General features: G+C 37.5%; 1 protein-coding gene across 2 annotated transcripts in view; it reads right to left on the reverse strand.

Moving 5' to 3' along the window:
- Window positions 1-3,567: 3,567 nt before the first annotated feature.
- Window positions 3,568-22,410, reverse strand: part of DCDC2 (doublecortin domain containing 2) — a 217,505-nt gene continuing 198,662 nt past the window's right edge. For both annotated transcript variants that reach the window (XM_025382793.1, XM_025382792.1), the window contains 2 exons: window positions 10,088-10,390; window positions 3,568-6,601 (listed from right to left, as the gene is read on the reverse strand). In XM_025382793.1, the coding sequence (XP_025238578.1) occupies window positions 6,497-6,601; window positions 10,088-10,390 (408 nt within the window). In that variant the 3' untranslated portion in view covers window positions 3,568-6,496. The remainder of the gene's footprint in view (window positions 6,602-10,087; window positions 10,391-22,410) is intronic.

The following is a 22,410-nucleotide window of genomic DNA, read 5'->3' on the forward strand; positions in this document are numbered from 1 at the left end:
GATTGCTCAGGGAGATCTTAGGGATTGAAAGAATTAAGAGAAGTCACTAAATTAGTAGCCAGAAATTAAAAGAGAACCAGGACAATCCTAACAGTTATCTGTAGCCAAAAAGAACAAATATAGTGTAACCGATGGGAGTTGCCTTATCTAGCTTTGAACTTAATGTGTATTTGTCTTTGTATTTTTAAAATGATTTCTGTTACTATTAAAGCAATGAATTTGTTAAATCAACCAAAAGTGAAGTAAGTGTAGGACATCCTACGTCATTTCTCTTTTTAATGAAGGACTGAATTTGATTATGAGGGCATTTGAGAATCCTATAGAAGGATTTAATAGAGTCCCACCAGGGGGAAAAAAACACACTTGGATACCTGCAGGAAAGCTGTTTATTTTCATAAATAAGTATTTTACAACAAACACATGCTAGCAATTTTGCAATACCTTGTAGAAATTACATTGTTGGTGGTAGAAAGTTTCTAATGTCAATTAACCATGTAGTCTAAAGAAATTTGACTCTGGCAATTTAGATGCCTCATTTGTTGCAGAAGCTTGCTTTTTTGTTCTTTTTTTTTTCACTCATATGGAATAACAAAGATAAACTGATCATGTGCACAAGAAATATATTAATGTACTATTAGTCATGGGATTCAATCACACATTTGTTATATCAACAAAACAAAATGCTTGTGCTTAACTGTTGGTTTCTCAAACATAGAGAAAATAGCAAAACTATTTAATTCAAAAATAGAATGAAAGCAGTGAATATCCACAAACTAAAGCAGAATGTTTTTGGAAAATTGTAAATTGACTCCTATAGATATATGTACACAAAAAGCATGTAATGTGTGTACCTTATTCTGTTTTTAAATATGCCTTTATAATAAAAATTCTGGACCTATGTTTCTATAAAACTATTTCATAAAATAATGGTGACATTTTGAATATACCTAAAATTTTTATCAAATAAACATCATGTATGTGAAACTGTTAACAAAAAAAAAATTCTTTACATAATGAAGCTGAATATCCATGCCAAACAGAAACAGAAGTATCTTTTAATGTGTTGAATTTCTACATGATATTAAGTCAAAAATGTTTCTAGTATTTGTGAAAAAAATGCTGTAAAAAGGATTAATACATGAAATATTAGCAACACAACATCCTAAACAAGCAATAAACCATCTAAACATATTTTGATTATATAGAATGTAGGTCTATCTACTCAAAAGAGAGTAAACTTCTGCACTTTAGAGCATGCACTGATAGAGAAAAATCTAAATGCTCATAATTTGATCAAAACACAAATAATTTTCCTTAAAGAGACATTCTAAACATAATAAATTATATAAAAACAATGAGCTCAATTTAATCTTTACTTACATCAACAATCACCCATTATCATTGTACCCATTAAAGATTTAAAACACAAGAAAAAACACTGAAGCAAAAGACAAAACAAGCTTTCTCGAAAATTCTTCTAAGAATGACTACAATCATTCCCACTTTCCGTATGTCACTGCATTAGTGACAATAAATGAAACACAATTAAACTATATGGTTCAAGCTGATAAAACTACAGAGAATTCATTTGGTCCCATTCTTAGAGTAAAGCTGAAGTCGTTGTTGGTGTAAGTCAATGGAGCTCCATTGGTTACTTCCTGATTTCATAAATGCCTTATGGTAATGCAGACATTTTTAAAAATTTTCCTAACTCCCCATGTCCTACAAGATGTTACGCATCTTCAAAAAACAGTATCTTTTTCCTTATCAACGTAAAGTAACACTCTTGTATTTCCCATTCATGTCACTCAAACTTCATGGGAGGAAATATACAAATTTCATGTAGGGAGAACAAAAATCAGTCCCATCTAAATGCCCTGACATGTTTTAAAAAGGAAAAATCTTATGGTATTTACAAAAATGATATTTAATGACAAAGAACTGTATGTGTTCATCTTAGAATAATAGACTTACCTTTAAAAAATGGTTTCATTGGCCAGGCACAGTGGCTCACGCCTGTAATCCCAGCACTTTGGGAGGCCGAGGTGGGTGGATCACGAGCTCAGGAGATCGAGACCATCCTGGTGAACAGGGTGAAACCCCGTCTCCACTAAAAATAAAAAAAAAAAAAAAAAAAAATTAGCTGGACGTGGTGGCGGGCACCTGTAGTCCCAGCTACTCGGGAGGCTGAGGCAGGAGAATGGCATGAACCTGGGAGGCGGAGCTTGCAGTGAGCTGAGATCGCGCCACTGCACTACAGCCTGGTGCACTGCAGCCTGGGCAACAGAGCGAGACTCCATCTCAAAAAAAAAAAAAAAAAAAAGTTTCATTCCTGGAGTACATTGTATTAACATAAGAATGCCAAAATGCTTCTGCACTGAACCTGAACATTATATAAACTAGTGGACCAATAAGTAGGTCTTTCCATTTGTGATACACCTGGCTAACTGGTATGAAAGAGTCCTGATACATCTATGTAAATCACACATGCACACACACGGTCACAAACAGTAATAACAGAGTCTGTGTTGGTATAAAAGAATCTGCACCTGAAATGTATTGTGCTTAAGGTTGATGGAAAAGAACCATGCTCTGAAGTTACTTCAGGAAAACAAGATATATATGTCTTGGTTTCTGTTTTGGTTTATGTGATATATCACATTTTAAAAACCAGATTTGTTTCAACACCTCCCTAGAATACATTTTTCATTGACATGCTGGTTTCTTTCTTATTTGAAGAAGAATTTTAAGTCTCTTAAAGTCTTAGGAAATCAAGATTTAAAGCACCATAATATATATCATTTCTTAGCATTTCCTCTCACGTTTTAACTCAGCACTTCTCTCAACTTCGCCCAAAAGAGCTTTGTTTTATGAATAACGCTGTGCCTCAGGAGGCCTTTTTAATGTTTTAAAGTGTGTGAGTGCATTTGTATAAGTATTTGATACATATCTATGTCTTCATGCTATATTTCTGTTCAGATTGGCAACAGTTTCCATGAGATGCTTTCTGTTCATCAATTAATCTACTTTTCAAACTTTGCTTTTGCTGTTTGTTGAACAAAAAATGAAAGAAAGCTTCCTGTTGTCTTGCAGTCACTAATTTAAATGCAGATTTTTTCTAGGTAAATGAACTTTATCCTTTGTGTATAAGGTAGGTCATTCAATGAAAATGTTGAAGACGTTAGTTTATGAGCTATAAATTGGAAGAGTTAGCATGAATAATACTATAGTAATACGGGTTCACAACTGTGAGCCTAGAGATCTCTTACTCTGAACCACATATGTATGGGATAGTTCTGTCTTCACACACCACATAGCAAGAATTCACACATTTATAATAAAACAGGAGGCATGGTAGCATCACACTTTTCCTATGAGTGTGGCATCCTAATATTCCCCAAAAAAGCATAGAAAAAAAAAAAAAGTCATCCTAAGGTCATAGAGAAAAACAACAAGTAAAAAGTTATTTTATGGTCATAGTATCATATTTTATAACTATAGGTCAATGGGCACTCAATAGCTATTTTAACAGAAGCTAACCCAGATAAAACATCCTTAGCCTCAAAATGACTTTTGTCAAAATCTTATTTGCTCTGTAAAATTCTTAATGCCCCAATTTTACTAATCATTTGTTTACAAGCATCTTAAAATCCAGATAAGTTTAACAAAGTAGTTTCATAAAATTAAAACTATAAAAACTATGTATATAGCATCACAAAGAATTAACACCTTAAAGCATTATATTAGTTATCACATAAAAGCATCATCAGTTTTCCATAGCACCCTCTCTAGAAAGCACTACATGAAGCCTAACCAAGATCTTATCTGTCCACTCACATAAATGGTCCCAGGTCTGTCAATGAGTTTCATTTAATTTGGGGAGCTAGTCTGCTACAGAGACCACCATTCCCCACAGATAAAACTGCCACATTTGCGAGGTGAATGAACTTTTAGCATTTATGTTAAAGTCGTCTCTGAAGTGACATCCACAATTTTAATTCCCAGTGAATGATTTTTTCCTTGGGTAGGCACCTTTTTTTAGTAACATGTTTGCAAAGTGTCTTAAAGTGATAAGTTGTTATTCGTCCCCTCAAAGTAGGTCACAATTGTATCTTGTCAACAGATGGTAAAATATGCACACACAAGGGATGAATATGTCCCCATTTTTAAGTTTTTTTGGTACAGTTATTGTGGCCAATTACCTCCTTGAAGTATATTTAAAATACCAAACGTTATTATTCGTGTAAAATATCAACGTTGTGCATCATTAAAATGACGCTCAAGGAGTTTCCTAAAACCTAAGCTTCATAATATAACGAATAAAAGGACAAGAAAAAAAGAGAAATATTTTTATTAAAGGAGGAAAAGAGAAAGAGAAACTCTCTATTGAAGAAAGTAAAGAGAATCACCTTGATAATTAGTTATAATTTCTTACATTTAATCAGTTATTTTAATAAACTATTTGAAATCATTAACTCCAGACCCAGTAATAGTGTACATATGTAATACTAAAAGACCAATTGGGGCTGGGTGCGGTGGCTCACACCTGTAATCCCAGCATTTTTGGGGGCTGAGGCGGGTAGATCACCTGAGGTCAGGAGTTTGAGACCAGCCTGGTCAACATGGTGAAACACCCGTCTCTACTAAAAATACAAAAACTAGCCGGGCGTGGTGGTGGACGCCTGTAATCCCAGCTACTCGGGAGGCTCAGGCACTTGAACTGGGGAGGCAGAGGTTGCGATAAGCCGAGATCGTGCCACTGCACCCAACCTGGGCGACAAGAGCCAGATTTCATCTCAAATAATAATAATAATAACGACCAATTGGTCTATTCGCCTAGCAACCCAAGATTGTTGCTTATAGCCCACAGCACTTTATATCATCCCATTTGAAAAAGGCTAGTAGAAAGCACAATTTAGATTTTATACCAGAAACATAGTACCCTGTTTATAATTCATGCTCCCAGATCACTATATCCTTGTGTCATTATTACATTATCATCTCTGTTTACACTTCTGATCTGTGGAAAATACTAAAATTGTGTTAAGAAAAAACACATCTATTTTCTATAGTATTATAAAGTACTTATATAACTGCCAACTCTTTATTCCAAATGAAACCTGGAAGAGAAAAAAATCTTTTAAACTTATAATTATGAATTTTAGAAAAGCACTGGAAGTTAAAATTTCAAGCTTACAACTTCCACATCATTAAAAATATATCCTTTAAGAAAAATATATTATTTCTATATTTATGGAAGAATATCTCTTAAGAATTCAAAAAAAGAATGAAATTGTTTTTATGTTTTCCCCATGTATACCTCACAAGGCAACTATAAATCAATTTAATCAGTCCACAAAGTTGTGCTTCAGGCATTGGTTTCATTATAGTAACTTCTAAAGTTTTTCTCAACAATTTCTATCAGATGCCTTCTAATTATAAAGAAATTTGCTTGAAATTCTAAATATATCATGCTAGGAAAAGTAAATATTTGCTGATATCCCTAGGGCAAAAATATAGTAAAACAGTTCTAATAGAAATAAGACAAAAAACAAGTTAAATTGAGTAGTCACGAACTCTTCATATAGTCTACTTTTTTCTTCCTAATACACTGTTTTATTTTTGTTAAAAACTATTTGAAAATAATTTAATCTTTGGAATAGCCAATATCAGGTTCTCTAATTTAATAACATGAGAGAGAAGTGAGCCATATTATTGGTAAAGATAGACTGGATCAGTGAAAATCCATAGGATTTCCATTATCTGCAAACCATACATCCAGGCTTTATAATATAACCGGGTGCTCCTTTACAATTCCTTCCTGAGTGTGCACCATTGCAGCCACAAGCATGCAAGCCTGAAAGCACTGAAGGAAGGGCATGGCAATACTAGTCACTAACACTCTGAACCAATGTTTCCTCCCACCAAAATGAACACCTCACACTGTCTTTGTAAGGTGGATTTTGGCTAAGGAGGAAGAAAGGCACGTTAACAAATCATGGACACATTTTGATCTGTTGCCGTCTCCAAATTATGTCTGAAAGTAAATCGCAATTTGTTTATTCAAGAGTTTATTGCTTTAAGAAAATAGTACATGCTTTCCTATTACCAGTTCTTTAAAATTCTATGCCTTCCTAGACAAAAATTCTTTAGAATAAACTGCCTTCTAAATTTATAATAAAGCGTACAATAAGAGTGATCCTATTTTTCATCCTTTACAAGTGGCAAATTGTCTTACAGTGCAAATTCTACTCTGTCCCTCTTATTTAATATTTCTATATGACTTTTTAAAACACATGCAATAAAATAAGTAATTATCCTTTAGTAGCCATTTAAAGTTATCTGGTCTTTCCGCTGTGCTTCTAATGTTAAAATTCAGTAGGTAGTATTCGACCATGGTGTCACATTATATTCAGAAATGACTATGTGTTTCTCTTTCAAGTTTTATAACCCTTCATTTTTCTTGTGATCCATATACTCTCCTTTTAAAAATCTTCTATGCCACGGCAGCATAGTCCTTGCTTTGTTTGTTGTTTTCATTTTCTTCTGGACTAGTAATTTTTACTTCTGGCCTTGGTGGTCTTTGAGGGTCTAAATCAGCCTGGAAGAAAATAGATCAAAACAAGGGTATTTAGGTGTTTGGTTCACAAAGGTAATGACATTTATAAAGAAAAAATTACTCAAGAGTCTATTTAATTATGTAACTATTTAACTGAAGAGAGTTCCTTGGGTTCCCTTTTTTTGTCTATCATTACCCAGTGGACATACTGTTTTTTCAACAGTTGTACAAAAGTCCTTTTGGGGTCCATAATCTACTAGTGCTTTAAAGGCACTGACTCATTTTGTATGCTGTAGGCTTTATTTTTCTCATTTTTTCTTTATTTCTCTTTGAGCTTTTAATATATTTATACTTTTCAGTTTAGCATTTTCAGAGATAAAGCAAGAAAGAATTCAGAGACATTCTCCTAATTTTAGTTTCCTCCTAGAATTCACAAATTCATTGTGAATATGGTACCAAGCACCATCAAGTATCAAGTAGATAAGAACAAGACAGAAAATCAAAACGTGGAGGCAGCATTTCTCCAACAGCAACTATTGCTCCTGCCACTTGGGTTTCTCCTGTTCATAATGATATTGTCTCATGTACAACTCATCTTTCCCCGACTACACCGAAAACTAAGTAGGCAAGATTAGAACTAGCTGGATTGCAAATTCTGCTCTGTGAAATCCTAGAGGCTCCACAGCCCCAACAAGGGCACCCAGTCTGGGGCACAGAGTAGTTCCAGGTTCCCCAAACCACACAGGCCATGATTGATTTTTTGAAAAAGAAATAATATATATGTATTACTGGTGCTGTGTCTGATTTCACATTGTTCCTTTGTGAAATGTCTCAAATGGTATCTTGAATATAGTACAAGTTCAATCTCAATAAATGTCAATTGTTTCTTGTAAATTCTCTGTATTTCCTGCTGTTTTCCTACAATCATACCTTGCTTTGTACAAGAATTGTTACATGGAACAAAATGTTACACGGTGAACAGAATTTCCAGTCATTTTATTAGTAGACAGTCCTTCTGTAAAAGTTAATTATTAATTTTTTAACTTATAATTCACACAAATTTGGTTTTTCATGTATTTTGGTATGCTTAAAATATACCTATACTAATATGTTAGGGAGAACAAGATAAAATATATCACTGTTACAAGAAAGAGATGAGTCAAATAAGATTAAATCTCTTTGTGAGTCACTGCTCTGTTACTAATCCCTAATTAGACTGGGCGTGGTGGTGCATGCCTGTAATCTCATCACTTTGAGAGGTCAAGGCAAGAGGATCCCTTGAGCCCAGGAGTTCAAACCCAGCCTGTGCAACATAGGGAGACGTCCTCCATATTTAAAAAATAAAATAAAAATAGCCTGGCATGGTGGCACCTGTGGTACCAGCTATCACAGGAGGATGAAGTGGGAGGATCACTTGAGCCCGGGAGGTCAAAGCTGCAGTGAGCTGTGATCATGCCATTGAACTCCAGCCTGGGTAACAGGGTGAGACCTTGTCTCAAAAAAACAAGTCCCTAATTAGACCTTGTCTCAAAAAAATGACAAACTATGCACTTCCTTATTTGAATTCCCAAGAATTTAGATTCACCCTCATTGCATACCACAGGCCATTGCCAAACTATGTAACCTTGATCTTGACAGATGCCCAATTGCTATCAAAAGCCTATTTTTCCCCTTTAAAAATTATTTATCATAATTGGCAAATAAAAATTGTATGTTTATAGTGTACGAAATGTTTTGAAATATGTATCCATTGTGGAATGGCTTAATGGAGTTAATTAACATACACTTTACCTCTTGTACTTATCATCTTTTGTGGTGAGAACACTTCAAATCTACTCTCTTAGTGATTTTCAAGTATACAATACATTGTTAGTAACTTTAGACACCTTGTTATACAATAGATCTCTTGAACTTATTCCTCCTTTCTAACAGAAATTTTGTATCATTGGGCCTACGTCTCTCCAACCCCATACTCAGTCCCTGGTAACCACCATTCTAGCTTTGACTTCTATGAGTTTAACTTTTTTTAGATTACACATATAAGTGAGATCATATGGTATTTGTCTTTCTTTGGTTGGCTAATTTCACTTAACATAATATCCTCCAGGTTTATCCACATCATTGCAAATTACAGGATTATTTTTTAAAGTTATATTTATGGAAGACGGAAGGACAGCAATCCATTCATTTCTGTAAAATCTATTTATGTCATATGTTGAATTAAGCTAGACCACTGGAAAAAAATGCTTGGATCTTACTATCTAGTCCCACATAGAATTACACTTTGATTTCATTTTGTAAGCTTTCATCAAAAGCTACTACAACAAAGAGTTGTAGGAAACCTACTATTACAGTTGTCATATAAATGACACTGAGGACTATGTATAACTACATATGGGGAATTTCTTATAGAATAGGACTGTGATTATCTCACCTAGAAAAAAGATAAAATGAGAGACATACTGAGCATTTTCATTTAGATGTTAAGAACATTTTGAATATGCCATATAGTAGATTACAGATAACTTTGTACTGTTATTGAAACCTGGCCACCAAAACATTTTGCATTTTGCCACTGCTAAACCTGCTCTCCCTAAGCAAGATAAATCAGATGCATCAATAATAAATAATCAAGTAGACCTCATTCATCATAGTGGGTATTAGGAATGAGTAGACCAAGGCCCACTTCAGCGGCTACAGCCTTGAGGGAGGTGGACCTTGATCTGATGGATAGACAGGAAGGGATGGGATAAGTAGATGGTGAGAATGTTATGGAGAACATCCTGCCTCTTATGCTATGAGACTCAACTTGAGCCTGGCAGCAACGGGGTCATACTGTCCCATGGAAGAATGCCGGGAATGATGAGTATCCAGCTCCAGGGTCAGACGTGGAAGCACAGGCTAGGAAGAGAGAGGTTTTACCACATATTACTTTTTCTGTTCCTTTATTTTCACCACATATTTCTTTATCCTCTCTGTATAATAAATAGAACTATATATTACCAAGTGTCTGATGTGCTGAATGCTTAATTCGATTAATCTATTTAAAGTAGACTAAGCAAAGTAGACTTCAGTACTTCTAGAGATCAAAGAAGTCACTCATAATAGAGAGCATTCTTTATTTCATGTCTAGGTCTCACTGATCTTGATATTCTTTTCTACTTTCTACCTTCTCTGGTCTTAGTTTTATGTTTTTATATTTCATTCTATGATTATGTATGTTCTTAGAAGGCTCTGCACATTTTCTTGTAAAATGAGGCAGGAGGTGGATAGATAGATGGATGAATGGCTAAATGTATGAATAGCAGAAGGGCAGACATATGGACTGCCGGATAGGTCAATGGCAGCAGTTGTTAAATGGTTGAAATAACTAGTAAAGAAAGTGATTAAATGGTATTGAATCTTTCCTACTCAACCATAAGCGGTTTCAATACAAGTCCTAAACACTTGGTTAATTCTCTAAATGCACACATGTACACACACATGTATTCATGCATTCACATAAGTAAGCAAAAGCAATAGAAATACCTCATCTTGTCCACTGCCAGCTCCTTGAGACTTTCTTTCCTCATCTAGGGACGGTTGAAGCTCATTATTAACCTGGTCCAGCTCCTCACCATTTTCCTCATCGGTGCCTCCATTTACACGAGCAGGGCCTGCCTGCTCCTCACTGTGATCCAGAATCTCCTTGACTTGCTCAGGGACATCTGTAGCCTCCCTACCTCCTTCCTCTTCAAGGTCACCATTCATTCCTGAAAAGTCTTCTTTCTGTTCTGCATCCTTGTTTGCCTTCTCTCCATCTTCTTCCTCGTCTACTATTTCTGCTGGCCTCTGATGGATCAAAAGGAATAACGGATAAAAGTAAGAAGCATAACAGAAAATTTCCACTGAACATCATAGTAATGTAATACTTACATTACAGTCAAGTAAAACATTCTTACATTCGCATAGTATTTTACAGTATAGAATGCGCTTACGTTTACTGAGTACCTACCACATGCCACATGTTACAAGTATTCCCTCATTTAATCCTCACAACAATCCTTTGACATTGGGATCATTCCCATTTTGCAGATGAGAAAAACTAAACAGGGAGAGCCCAAGATCCCATAGAAAGAGCCAGAGTTTGAACTAAGCCTGTGACTCCAAAACCAGTGCTTGTAACCCCCATGGAAGATAGAAAGCCAAACCGCAAGGTCCTTGGCCAGTGTCTAGTGAGGTGCCTGGCCTGAAGGAGGAGAAATTATCATCCTCAGGGCTAAGGATGAGGGCAATGGCACAGGCTGTGAATTCATGTTTTCTGATGTGGAATGTAGATAGCTTTCCCCATAATGCCTAAGGAAACTTACAGCTTATCTCTAAATACAATAATTGATTTTCCTGAAGATCCAAGGTCAAGAAACTATACATCCTCTCTATAAGAATAATAAATGCTGGGGTCTGGGGGCCGGGCGCAGTGGCTCACGCCTGTAATCCGAGCACTTTGGGAGGCCAAGGTGGGCTGATCACGAGGTCAGGAAATCGAGACCATTCTGGCTAACATGGTGAAACCCTGTCTCTACTAAAAAGGCAAAAAATTACCCGGGCATGGTGATGGGTATTTTGTAAACCTTAATCAAGCATTTTACTGTTCTACTGTTATTTTGATACACATAAATCTGCTTCAAGAGGGAAGAGGAGGCCGGGTGCGATGGCTCATGCCTGTAATGCTAGCACTTTGAGAGGCCAAGGCAGGTGGATCCGGTCAGGAAATCGAGACCATCCTGGTTAACCCAGTGAAACCCCATCTCTACTAAAAATACAAAAAATTAGCCAGGCGTGGTGGCGGGCACCTGTAGTCCCAGCTACTTGGGAGACTGAGGCAGGAGAATCCCTTGAACCTGGGAGGTGGAGCTTGCAGTGAGTGGAGATCGCTCTACTGCACTCCAGCCTGGTGAAAGAGTGACACTCCATCTCAAAAAAAAAAAAAAAAAAAAAAAAAAAAAAAAAAAGCAGTAGGAAACAGGAGGCCAACTTTCAGAGCCAAGACTTTGGAGAAAAACCCAGGTTCAAGTCCTGGCCAGGCTCTTCATGGCTGCTACCTAATTTTAGTGAGTTTCAGATTCCCTATTTGTAAAATGGAAATGTAACAAAACTTCCACAAAGATTAAACGAGAAAAGTTCATATAAAGTGTCATAGTTTCTGGCACATCACAGATCCTAAAACACATGGAAATCCCTTCCCAGTTGTTACAATACATTCTTTCCTGGAGCCACCATATTTCTTCAATGCTATCAATAAAATAACAGGATTTTTTTTTTTTTTTTTTAATGGTAGGGTAGAAGGATTTACTTGACGTTAAGATCTCATTATTGCCTCTTTCTAGCTACCTGACATTGGACAGGTCACTTAATTCTCCTTCCCTGTAAAATGAGAGTTTGGAACCCAATTAGCCCTGACCCCCTTTCCAACTCTAGAAGCCCATCTCTTCTAACTGACCAAACAATTGACCAAACTTTTGTATCATTACAAAAGTTAACATAATGCTTTCCATTTTGGAAGTAAGGAAGGAAATGAGGGGGACTAGACTAAAAGTTCAGAATAAAATTCCACACATTATTTTGAAGAAGAGTTGGAACTGGTAATAATTCTTATCTTCTGTCAAAAATAAAGTCTCAGATTTAATTATATGATACCAAATGTGTATTTTTTAAGTGAAGGAAAAACCTAGTTGTTCCTAGATATTGGGAAAAAAAAAAAAAAAACAGTGTTTGTCATTATGCAGATTAAAAGACACCGTGAGCCTAGGCTGTTCAAATTTTATTCAGATGCTTAAGGTCAAATAGTGGAGAGTCTAGCTGTCCCTGAGCGTGTAATCAGGGTGGGTCCCTCACAAAGGCAGAATGCTGGACAGAAACTCAGGTCCAGAGGGGGATGGATCGGTCAGCTGGTGCTAAAAGGCAAAAGATTTATGAACATAACTCACAATGCTTGGTAAGAAGTTTCTGGTGTTTAATGTATGTGACCTAAATGACTGAAAGTGAGAAAAGTCTCCAGTCTCTAACAAAGAGAATAACATTTCCAATCTTCCCACCAGACCCGTCTCACCCTGTCCCCAAAGAGAACAAGCTAAGCAAGGCACTAAAACACACACACTTGAAGTGATAACGAGAGGACAGCTTGGCAAGGGAAAGACAGGCATTGTGATTATAAAAACAGAACGGAGGAGACTACATCACACATGAAAATGACTTGCATTTCTATACACTAACAATGAACAGTCTGGAAGGAGATTACAGAAACAATTTCATTTACAATAGCATCAAAAGGAATAAAATACTTAGGAATTTGCCAATGAGATGAAAGACTTTTGCAATGAAAAATACAAAACATTGCCAAAGGAAAATTTAAAAGACATAAATAACTGGAAACATGTCCCATGTTAATGTATTAGAATACTTACTATTGTTAAGAGGTCAATATTATCCAAAGTGATCTACAGATTCAATGCATCCCGTCAAAATCACAATGTCATTTTTTGCAGAAATAGAAAAACCCATCCTATAATTCATATGGAATCTCAAGGGACCCTGAATGGCCAAAACAATTTTGAAAAAGGACAAAGTTGGAGAATTCCCACTTCTTTATTTCAAAGCTTACTGCAAAACCAGAATGGTCTTGGAATTAAGACAGACCTATAGACCAATGGAATAGAACAGAGAGTCCAGAAAGACACGGGTGCCAAGAGCATTCAGTAGGGAAAGGACAGTCTTTCAACAAATTGTGCTGGGAAAACTGGATACCTACATGCAAAAGAATGAAATTGCATCCTTCTTTAATATACATACAAAATATAACTCCAAATGAATGAAAGACCTAATGTAAAACCAAAAACTATAAAATTCTTAGAGGTAACATAGGGCAAAAGCTTTATGGCCTTGGATTTGGTGGTGGTTTCTTAGACAAGACACTAAAGACACATGCAACAAAAGAAAAAATACATAAATAGGACTTCATAAAAATTTTAAAACTTTGTACATCAAAAGACAATACCGATAGAGTAAAAAGGCAACCCACAGAAGGGGAAGAAATACTTGCAAATCATTTATCTGATAAGGGCTTGATATCCAGGATATATAGAGAACACCTAAAACTCAACAACAAAAAGTCTCATTCAAAAATGTGCAAAGTACTTGAATAGACATTTCTGCAAAGAAGATATATGAATGGCCAATAATCACATGAAAATATCCTCAACATTGCTAATAATTAGAGAAATACAAATTAAAACTGCAATAAGATACTACTTAACACCCATTATGATGACAAAAAAAAAAAAAGAAAAGAAAAGAAAGAAAACAAGTGTTGACAAGGATGTGGAGAAATTGGAACTCCTGGGTATTTTTGGTGGGGATGCAAAATGTTACAGCCACCTGAAAAACAGTATGGTGGCTCCTCAAAAAGTTCAAAATAGAATTATAGTCTGATCTAGCACTCCACATCTAGGTAAATACCCAAAAGAACTGAAAGCAGGGACTTGAAGAGATATTTGTACACCCAAGTTTATAGGAGAATTATTCACAATAGCTTAAAATGTGGAAGTAACCCAAGGGTTCATCAAAAGATGAGTGGATAATCAAAATGTAGTATATCCATACAATGGAGTATTATTCAGCCTTACAAAGAAAGAAAATTCTGATACAAAGTGGGTGAAATAGAGATATTATGCTAAGTGAAATATGCGTCACACACAAAGACAAATACTTTATGATTCTACCTGCATGAGGGACATAGAATAGTCAGAATCACAGAGACAGAGAGTAGAACGGTGGTTGCCAGGTTGAGGGAGGGAGAAGTGGGGAGTTCTTGTTTAATAGGTATGGAGTGTCAGTTTTGCAAGACGAAAAGAGGCTTGGAGCTGATTGGTGGTGGTGGTTACACAACATTATGAATGAATTTCATACCACTGAACTGTATGTACACTTAAAACTGGTTAAGATGGTAAATACTGCATTATGAGTACATTACCACAAAAAGAAATAAAATGGAGCCGGGCATGGTGGCTCACGCCTGTAATCCCAGCACTTTGGGAGGCCGAGGCGGGAGGATCACAAGGTCAGGAGATCGCGACCATCCTGGCCAACATGGTGAAACCCCATCTCTACTAAAAATACAAAAAATTAGCTGGGCGTGATGGTGGGTGCCTGTAGTCCCAGCTACTCGGGAGGCTGAGGCAGGAGAATGGTGTGAACCCGGGAGGCAGAGCTTGCAGCGAGCTGAGATGGTGCCACTACACTCCAGCCTGGGTGACAGAGCGAGACTCCATCTCAAAAATAAAAAAAAGAAAAGAAAAGAAATAAAATGGAGCAGAGGAAATGTACTGAGCCAAAGATTACATTCTGCATCACTAAAGAGCAAGGACTTCTAGGGAGTTCAGGAAAGGAGCCCACACCAGGAAGTCTAGAGTTTTCCTTTACCAAGACACTAAGACAGAGAGGGGACTTCCAAGGGGGAAGAAAGTATAATAAACCAGCTCAGAGAAAACACGGTGGATAGCTCCCCATGAACAAGTCAGAAGAAGCCAGGAAAAGCCCTGTGGACCTTTGGCCCAGAGACAAGTTTCCTTCCGTGGACTCTGCAGGATGACGTACGTGGTCATTGTAGGACTCTGAGGGACACGTAATGGACTCTCAGGCCTCATGACTTCAGTGACTGGGCCAAGGGCACCCATCTGTGTTAAGCAGTACTGAGCGTTCCCAGCATTCAGAGATAAATACCACTGTCTCTGAGATCAAAGAGCGAAGAGCACAGTGGGCAGGAAGGATGTGTAAACAAATCACGTTACAATGTGGCGTGAGGCGAGAAGCAGTTAGGGGCATGTGTCAGGAAAGGAGTGCTTCCCGGTGGGTTGTTTGGCCATAGAGACTTCTACAACTCTGTGTCAACAGTGTTTGCAAGTAGTGACAGGTGAGAAAGGAGGGGCAAATGGAAGTGGAAAGGCTGAGCACTGCTCTGTGCCAAACATCACACGCAAGATTTCATGCAACTCTCACAATAGCCCTATGCGTTATGTTTCTTATACCTGTTAAACAGAGAAAATGAGAAATTGCATCACACTTCCCACATCACAGGGCAGGTGACCAGGTAGAGCTAGGTGTAAACCAAAGGCAGTCGTGTCCCAAAGTCCTAGTATCTTTCCTCAAATTAATAACCAAACAAGTTGCTACTGTAAGGACACTCAACGTGTACTTTCAATGGCCAGAAAATATGCGATCTGCAGTAGGCAACATTACTTTTACTGTTTAAAGAATTACTGACCTGAGGCTGGGCACGGTGGCTCATGCTTGTAATCCTAGCACTTTGGAGGCTGAGGCAGGAGTATTGCCTGAGCTCAGGAGTTCAAGACTACCCTGGGGGCAACATGATGAAACCCCATCTATACTAAAATACAAAAAATTAGCTGGGCTTGGTGGTGCATGCCTGTAATCCCAGCTACTTGGGGAGGCAGAATTGCTTGAACCCAGGAGGTGGAGGTTGCAGTGAGCTGAGATTGCACCACTGCACTCCAGCCTGGGCCACAGAGCGAGACTCTGTCTCAAAAAAAAAAAAAGAATTACTGACCTGAAAACAAAATATTTTGGACATTTCTATCACTGACTTTTGGTGTGATCTAGGAAGGAAACATTCTTAGAATTGTCTAGCAGAGTACCTGAAGCAGTACATCACAAAACTCCCGAAATACTACAGTACTAATGGCCAACAAGAACAGATTTCTTTTTAAGTTACCTCTGAAAAATGGGTAATGATAAATCACTCTCCTAGAAATGGTTTTGATCCTTTCTGTACCTAAACTTGCCCTATTATTCAGAACAACTTTGTTTTTAGTTTTACAGAGAAGTTGTGTAGCATTTCTTAATAAAATAATAACAAAAAACTCCTAATTTACTGTAATTGCTTAGGATTCTGGATATGGTCCTCACCTCTCTGAGAACATATTACCAGTGCTTGGTGAAGTATGTTAAGGCAGTCACATCTAAGTAAGAAAATGTCTATTTTCCTCTCATGATATCTGAATTTATACCTAAAAATTGCAAAATAATAACATATTATTTTTTAGTTTTATATTTCTCAGCCTTACCTCTTTCTTTATCCAGAATTTCCAAACACATATACATTTTTTTCTCCTTTTAATGCAAAGGGCTGGTATATACCCTAATTTCTTTTTAGGGAAGAAGACAACTGGCCCTAAATTCAGGCCCCGTCTCGTAGTCATTATTACCACCAGTACTAACAAGCAGTATTACGCTTTCATCCCATTATTCCTATTAGACTTTCCCAGCACAGCTATTTTAGTAGTCATCAAATGAAGCCACATCTGGTTAGCTCAACTTTAAGAAATGCAAGATTATGGTGCTGAAATACCAATTTGATCAATTTAAATAAGATGGTAACATTAGTTAAAAGGCATTAGTTAAAATATCCTGAGTCTGGAACAAAATTTATTATTACAATGACACTACAATTCAGGGCAAAAAAAAATAATGCTGCTATGACAGATCTGTAATGAATAAATGAAAAGCAATGTGCTTTTTGGTGTAATCTCCTTTGAAGCAGACATTAAATTATTAAAGATGTTTCCAGTGTATACATCAATCAAATCATCCCCAGAAGGAACACTGGGTTTTACACCCATCCATACACACACACACACACACACACACGTACACACAGATAAAATCTATACTATGGTGAGAGTCTGCAAAGAAGGAAAAGGGCACTCCCTCTACATAACTATTCTTTAGGATAAAAAAGAAATACAAGAGGCAAAGGGGGAACAAGTTGCACCCTTCCTCCATCCCCTTTACTCCTCTCTCACTGTGCTGTAGCAAAACTACTGAAGAGGAATATGGTACCCCTCACACAAACTCAGAGCTATCACCAGCCCTGGGAACTTTTAGTCCATTAAGACTGTTGGGTCTGATTCACACGGACTGATCATCCTCACTCTCGGTTATGTTTATTCTTTGCTTCCAAGTTCCTTGGCATCCATTTTTCACAACAAATTCACCATCCAATAGCTTTTTGTTGTTTCCAAACTGCTATCTATTAATACTTGCAAAAGGAATACGAATGTACAAACAAGAGATATTAAACAAGGATAATTTCCATAAATTAGTATGTGCACTTAAGCCACAAATGACTCTATCTTCCATTGGAATGACACGTTGGCAGTAGCCAGTTACGGATGTAATAAATAACGCCAAACATTTTTGGTAGCATATTGTACTTCTTAGAGCACTTTCACATTTCACGTGCAGTTTCTCATTTTCCCAATCTGTTGGCAGATGTGATTATTATTTCCACTGTATAGAATGGGAAATTGAACCAGAGATGTAAAGCAAGTTGCCAAGGGTTACATGGACAGTAGATGAAACTATCTTTCATCAGCATCATAAACACACATACCTGCGTGCACATGCGTGCGCACACAGACACAACTTCTTATTGAAGAACAGTGGTCCTCAGTAGCTGAAAAACTGGTAACCATGGTAACAAGGCGCCAGGCTAAGGCCAACCTCCATTCTATAACCAATGGATAATGAGGCAGAGGGGCTGCTGCGCTGAGCTGGGAGCCATGTCTCTGCTTTTCTCCCCACTCTGCTCATCACTGATCATGTTTCTTACAGACTCAAACTTGAAAAGCTGACTCTACTCCCTGAATATTATCCTTTCCATCTGTTAAGCAGCATCAAATCAGAGACAAACCCCATCTTCTCACTTTTGGGGGCTGAATTGTGCCCTCCCTCCCAATTCTTATGTCGAAGTCTTAACCCCAGTACCTCATAAAGTAACTGCATTTGGAGGCGATTTAAGTTAAAATTAGGTCATGAGGGTGGGCCCCAAGCCAAGAAGAGAGGCCTGAGAACAAACCAACCCTGCCAACACCTTGATCTCAGACTTTGGGCCTCCAGAGCTGTGAGAAAATAAATGTCTGCTGTTTAAGCCCTCTAGTCTGCAGTGTTTCGTTATGGCAGCCCCAGTAAACTAATATACTAATACCTTCCCTCCCCAGCCCCACACATGCTCATATTCATATTCTTTCACCTCCCTTCCCAACACCCTAACTCTTCCATCCCTCCCCTATTTCCTTTAAAAAATAGGGAAATTGGGTTCCTCAACAATGGAAAGAGGGCTGGCTAGATGTGGTAGGGAAAGAAGGCCAAACCCAGACCTTACCAGATAGAAGTTTGGAGTGGGGAGAGTCCGCTGTGGAAGAAACTAAAAAGAGCCCTGGGCCACTGGCTGTGCCATCCTATTACTCATGCTGTTCCTTACACCTTCATCCAGGATGCCCTTCTTTCCCCATGGGTAGAGCCACCTTCTCCAGAAAGCCTTCCTGCTCCCTCAGGTGGCCGTCACTCCTCACCTGTGCCCTCCTAATACTTGCTAAGGTACCTCTATTACATTCTAACCATGGTGTGCAGTTATTCTCTATGTGCAATATAAACATAGTGAACATAAATTGCTATTAAGTAGATACCCCCAAAGTATTTGGAATGATTATAGAATAATGGGGAAATATCATCCCTGGCACTATGGAGGTCTTCTGGAAGTTTCTTGAAGTAAGGGCTTTTTGTTATTCATCTTTGTTCCCATCACCACTGACTCTGGATATTCATCTTGAATAAGACACAAATATGCCTCCCACAGATAAAAGTCAGCCTCATATGTGCCTTCAGGAAGGCACTGATGACAAGGTTCACATTTATCCAGAGCTCGCCAAGTACCTGGTACTATGGCCTGAGCACATCATATGCATTATCATATTTACTCTAACCTCACAACAATTATTTAAGAAAAACACAATTATGATCCTAATTTGCAGATAAGGAAACTGAAGCACAGAGAATTAGGTAACCTTGTCCAAAATTCCCCAAGTAGTGACAGAAGGATTTGAATTATTTAACCATTGGATTGTAATAACTATTTTCCTAAGATAAAGTACAGAGCAAAGACATTTTATGCTAAATTCAATGTATGTTCAAGAGTTACTTCCAGCCTAGTGGTTCCTAGACCAGTGCCTCACTGTCACCTGGAGATCTTGTCAAATGCAAAGTGTGAGTCACAAGTTCAGAGCCTCTGCATCTCTCTCAGCTCTGGTGATGCTGACAATGCTGGTCCCCAGATGACACTGTGCATAGTAGGGCTGTAAATCACATATAGCACAATATGCTCATGAATATACCACTTAAAAAATCATTTTGGGTTAACAGTTCTTACTGTAATAGTGTCCCGAAATCATGCCTCATTAAAGGAAGGTGGCGTTTTTATCTTAAAAATTACCAGTCAATTTACTGAAAGTTGGAAGACAATGGAAGGACTGACTGCTGACAGAATGATTTCTGGCCATAAAGACAGTTCTACAAGATTTATTCTAATTACATCACCATGCCACTGTTTATTAAGAGTCAATGTTATAAAAAGAAACCCATCATCGCAAAAGCAATAAATCAGAAAGTTTTTTTATATTTTATATTTTTATATTTAATGCTCAAAGTCTCCATCCCCCTGACATTTATGTCAATTTTCAGTCAATTTTGTGATGAAAATTTTTAAGAGAACCTGTTTTCAGATAGAAATTGTTTCTCTAAGGGGTACATACATCTTGAAATTTCAGGACTAGCTCATGCCTATGAGTAATTGTGTAATGCTGTACTCTTTATAAAGCACAATTCTTCTATTTCACTGGAGTCAAAAAAGGGTATTCATTATACTCTATCTTAAATCCTCATTAAACTGATGTACATAATGGTATAAACAATGATCGCAGAAGTCATTTAAACCCAGATTATTCCAGCCTCACAGCCTCTCTAGCACGCATCCAGAATGCAACTAGATTAATGGGCATGTTACACATATTAAAAATATATGTACAATTACAGACAATATGTACCCTTAGGTTTTTATAAGAAAGTCAGGACTTCTACCTTTAAAAAAACACATTATTTATTATAAGTAATTGCTCTTAATATTTTTTATTAGAAAAGCTGTACAACATGACACCAGCATTGGCATTTCGAGTGCATTTTGCCTGAGTTTGCCTCCATGTGTATCTTGCTATTTATTTTGTTACTGACATTCTGAGAAAATGGTTGATTTGTATGGGAAGACAGAAAAGGTCTGGTAGTTATTATCGCTGGCTACATCCTAGCGGGGACGGCTCGGGGGAAATCGTTAAGTATTCAGGTTTTCTAGAGAATATGCAGGCCGTTACTAAGGTTAACTCAGGATTCCTGAGTGGTAAGGGGAAAGAAGATGGAATATGAAAATTATATGGAAATAAGCTGCAAAATATTGAAAGCATCAATTACTTGGAAGGTATTTCCACAGGCAGATGGGGCTGCCTGGATGACTTACACTTTCAACTCATATCACACCTCTGACAGTAACAGCAGGAACAAAAATTAGAAACAGGGAAAGGCATCTAAAGAGAGACCACAGCTGATGTCCAGCCCACTTTAGCAGTAAATGTGATATTTCTTATATTTACATCAGAATTCCTGAGGAATATTATTTTAATGTTTAAGGCCTATGCTATCATAAATAACAGCACAAGTTAGAATTTTTTAGTCAAGATATCCTATCTCACCACCCAACCCTCCTCCTCATTCCCACCCATTAGTTCTTTCTCCCTGAAATAACCTAGACCTAGAAATTGGAGATCAATAAAAATGAAAAAGACTACCTTAGATGTTCATTTTTTCCATGTAACATTTACGACGTTTCAAATTTTGGAAAGTGTGTGGATTTGTTATAGGTTTTGGGGTAGAAGATATTTCTGTGGATTTTATGGCAGAATTCAGACATAGATGTTGAAAACACAGAAGTCATCGTACTTGTTTTTATTATTTCTGTTCCCATGGAAACTAAAATCATCTCCTATCCAAGTTGAATGAGGTGTTTTGAAATAATCAGTTTCAATTTTTTATGATAGCAAAGTACCACTTCTTGCTTTCAGCTTTCAGAGGCTTACTTTCACAGAAAAAAACAAAAAAGGTTTAGATGTGATTTGAAGCCACAAAGACCTACAAAAAGGATGGTTATATTCAGACACATGACCCTGTAAGTACAGAAGAGTGAAGCTGTGGTCAGTCACCTGGAAGCTGTCTCACCTGGGTCCCTTTAAGCCCCACCAGTTCCTGTGACACCCAAATGAGAATATATGATAAACTGAAAACATACTTAGATGGCATGAAAATATTTAATCATCATTGTAAAAAAAATTCCCCATTAAATTTTCTCAAGTTAGAAGTAAATGTTGATTTTCTTTCATTTATATCAGAAATCCCTGAGGGCTACATTTTAATGTTTAACACCATTTCTATCATTTAAATACCCATCTACAAACATGATGCCACAAAAAGCCTTATTGGCGATGCATAAATAAAGAACCCTGATCATTCTCATTCTAACCCTTCCAGCGGTGCGCAACACTTGTTTACGCCGAATATGAACATTATTCAGTAAGAGTATATGACTTGAAAATAAAGAATGAGGCCGGGCGCGGTGGCTCAAGCCTGTAATCCCAGCACTTTGGGAGGCCGAGACGGGCGGATCACGAGGTCAGGAGATCGAGACCATCCTGGCCGACACGGTGAAACCCCGCCTCTACTAGAAAATACAGAAAACTAGCCGGGCGAGGTGGCGGGCGCCTGTAGTCCCAGCTACTCGGGAGGCTGAGGCAGGAGAATGGTGTGAACCCGGGAGGCGGAGCTTGCAGTGAGCTGAGATCCGGCCACTGCACTCCAGCCTGGGCGGCACAGCAAGACTCCGTCTCAAAAAAAAAAAAAAAAAAAAAAGAAAAAAAAAA

This window comes from Theropithecus gelada, chromosome 4 (genome assembly GCF_003255815.1).
Source record: "Theropithecus gelada isolate Dixy chromosome 4, Tgel_1.0, whole genome shotgun sequence".
Lineage (NCBI taxonomy): Eukaryota > Metazoa > Chordata > Mammalia > Primates > Cercopithecidae > Theropithecus > Theropithecus gelada.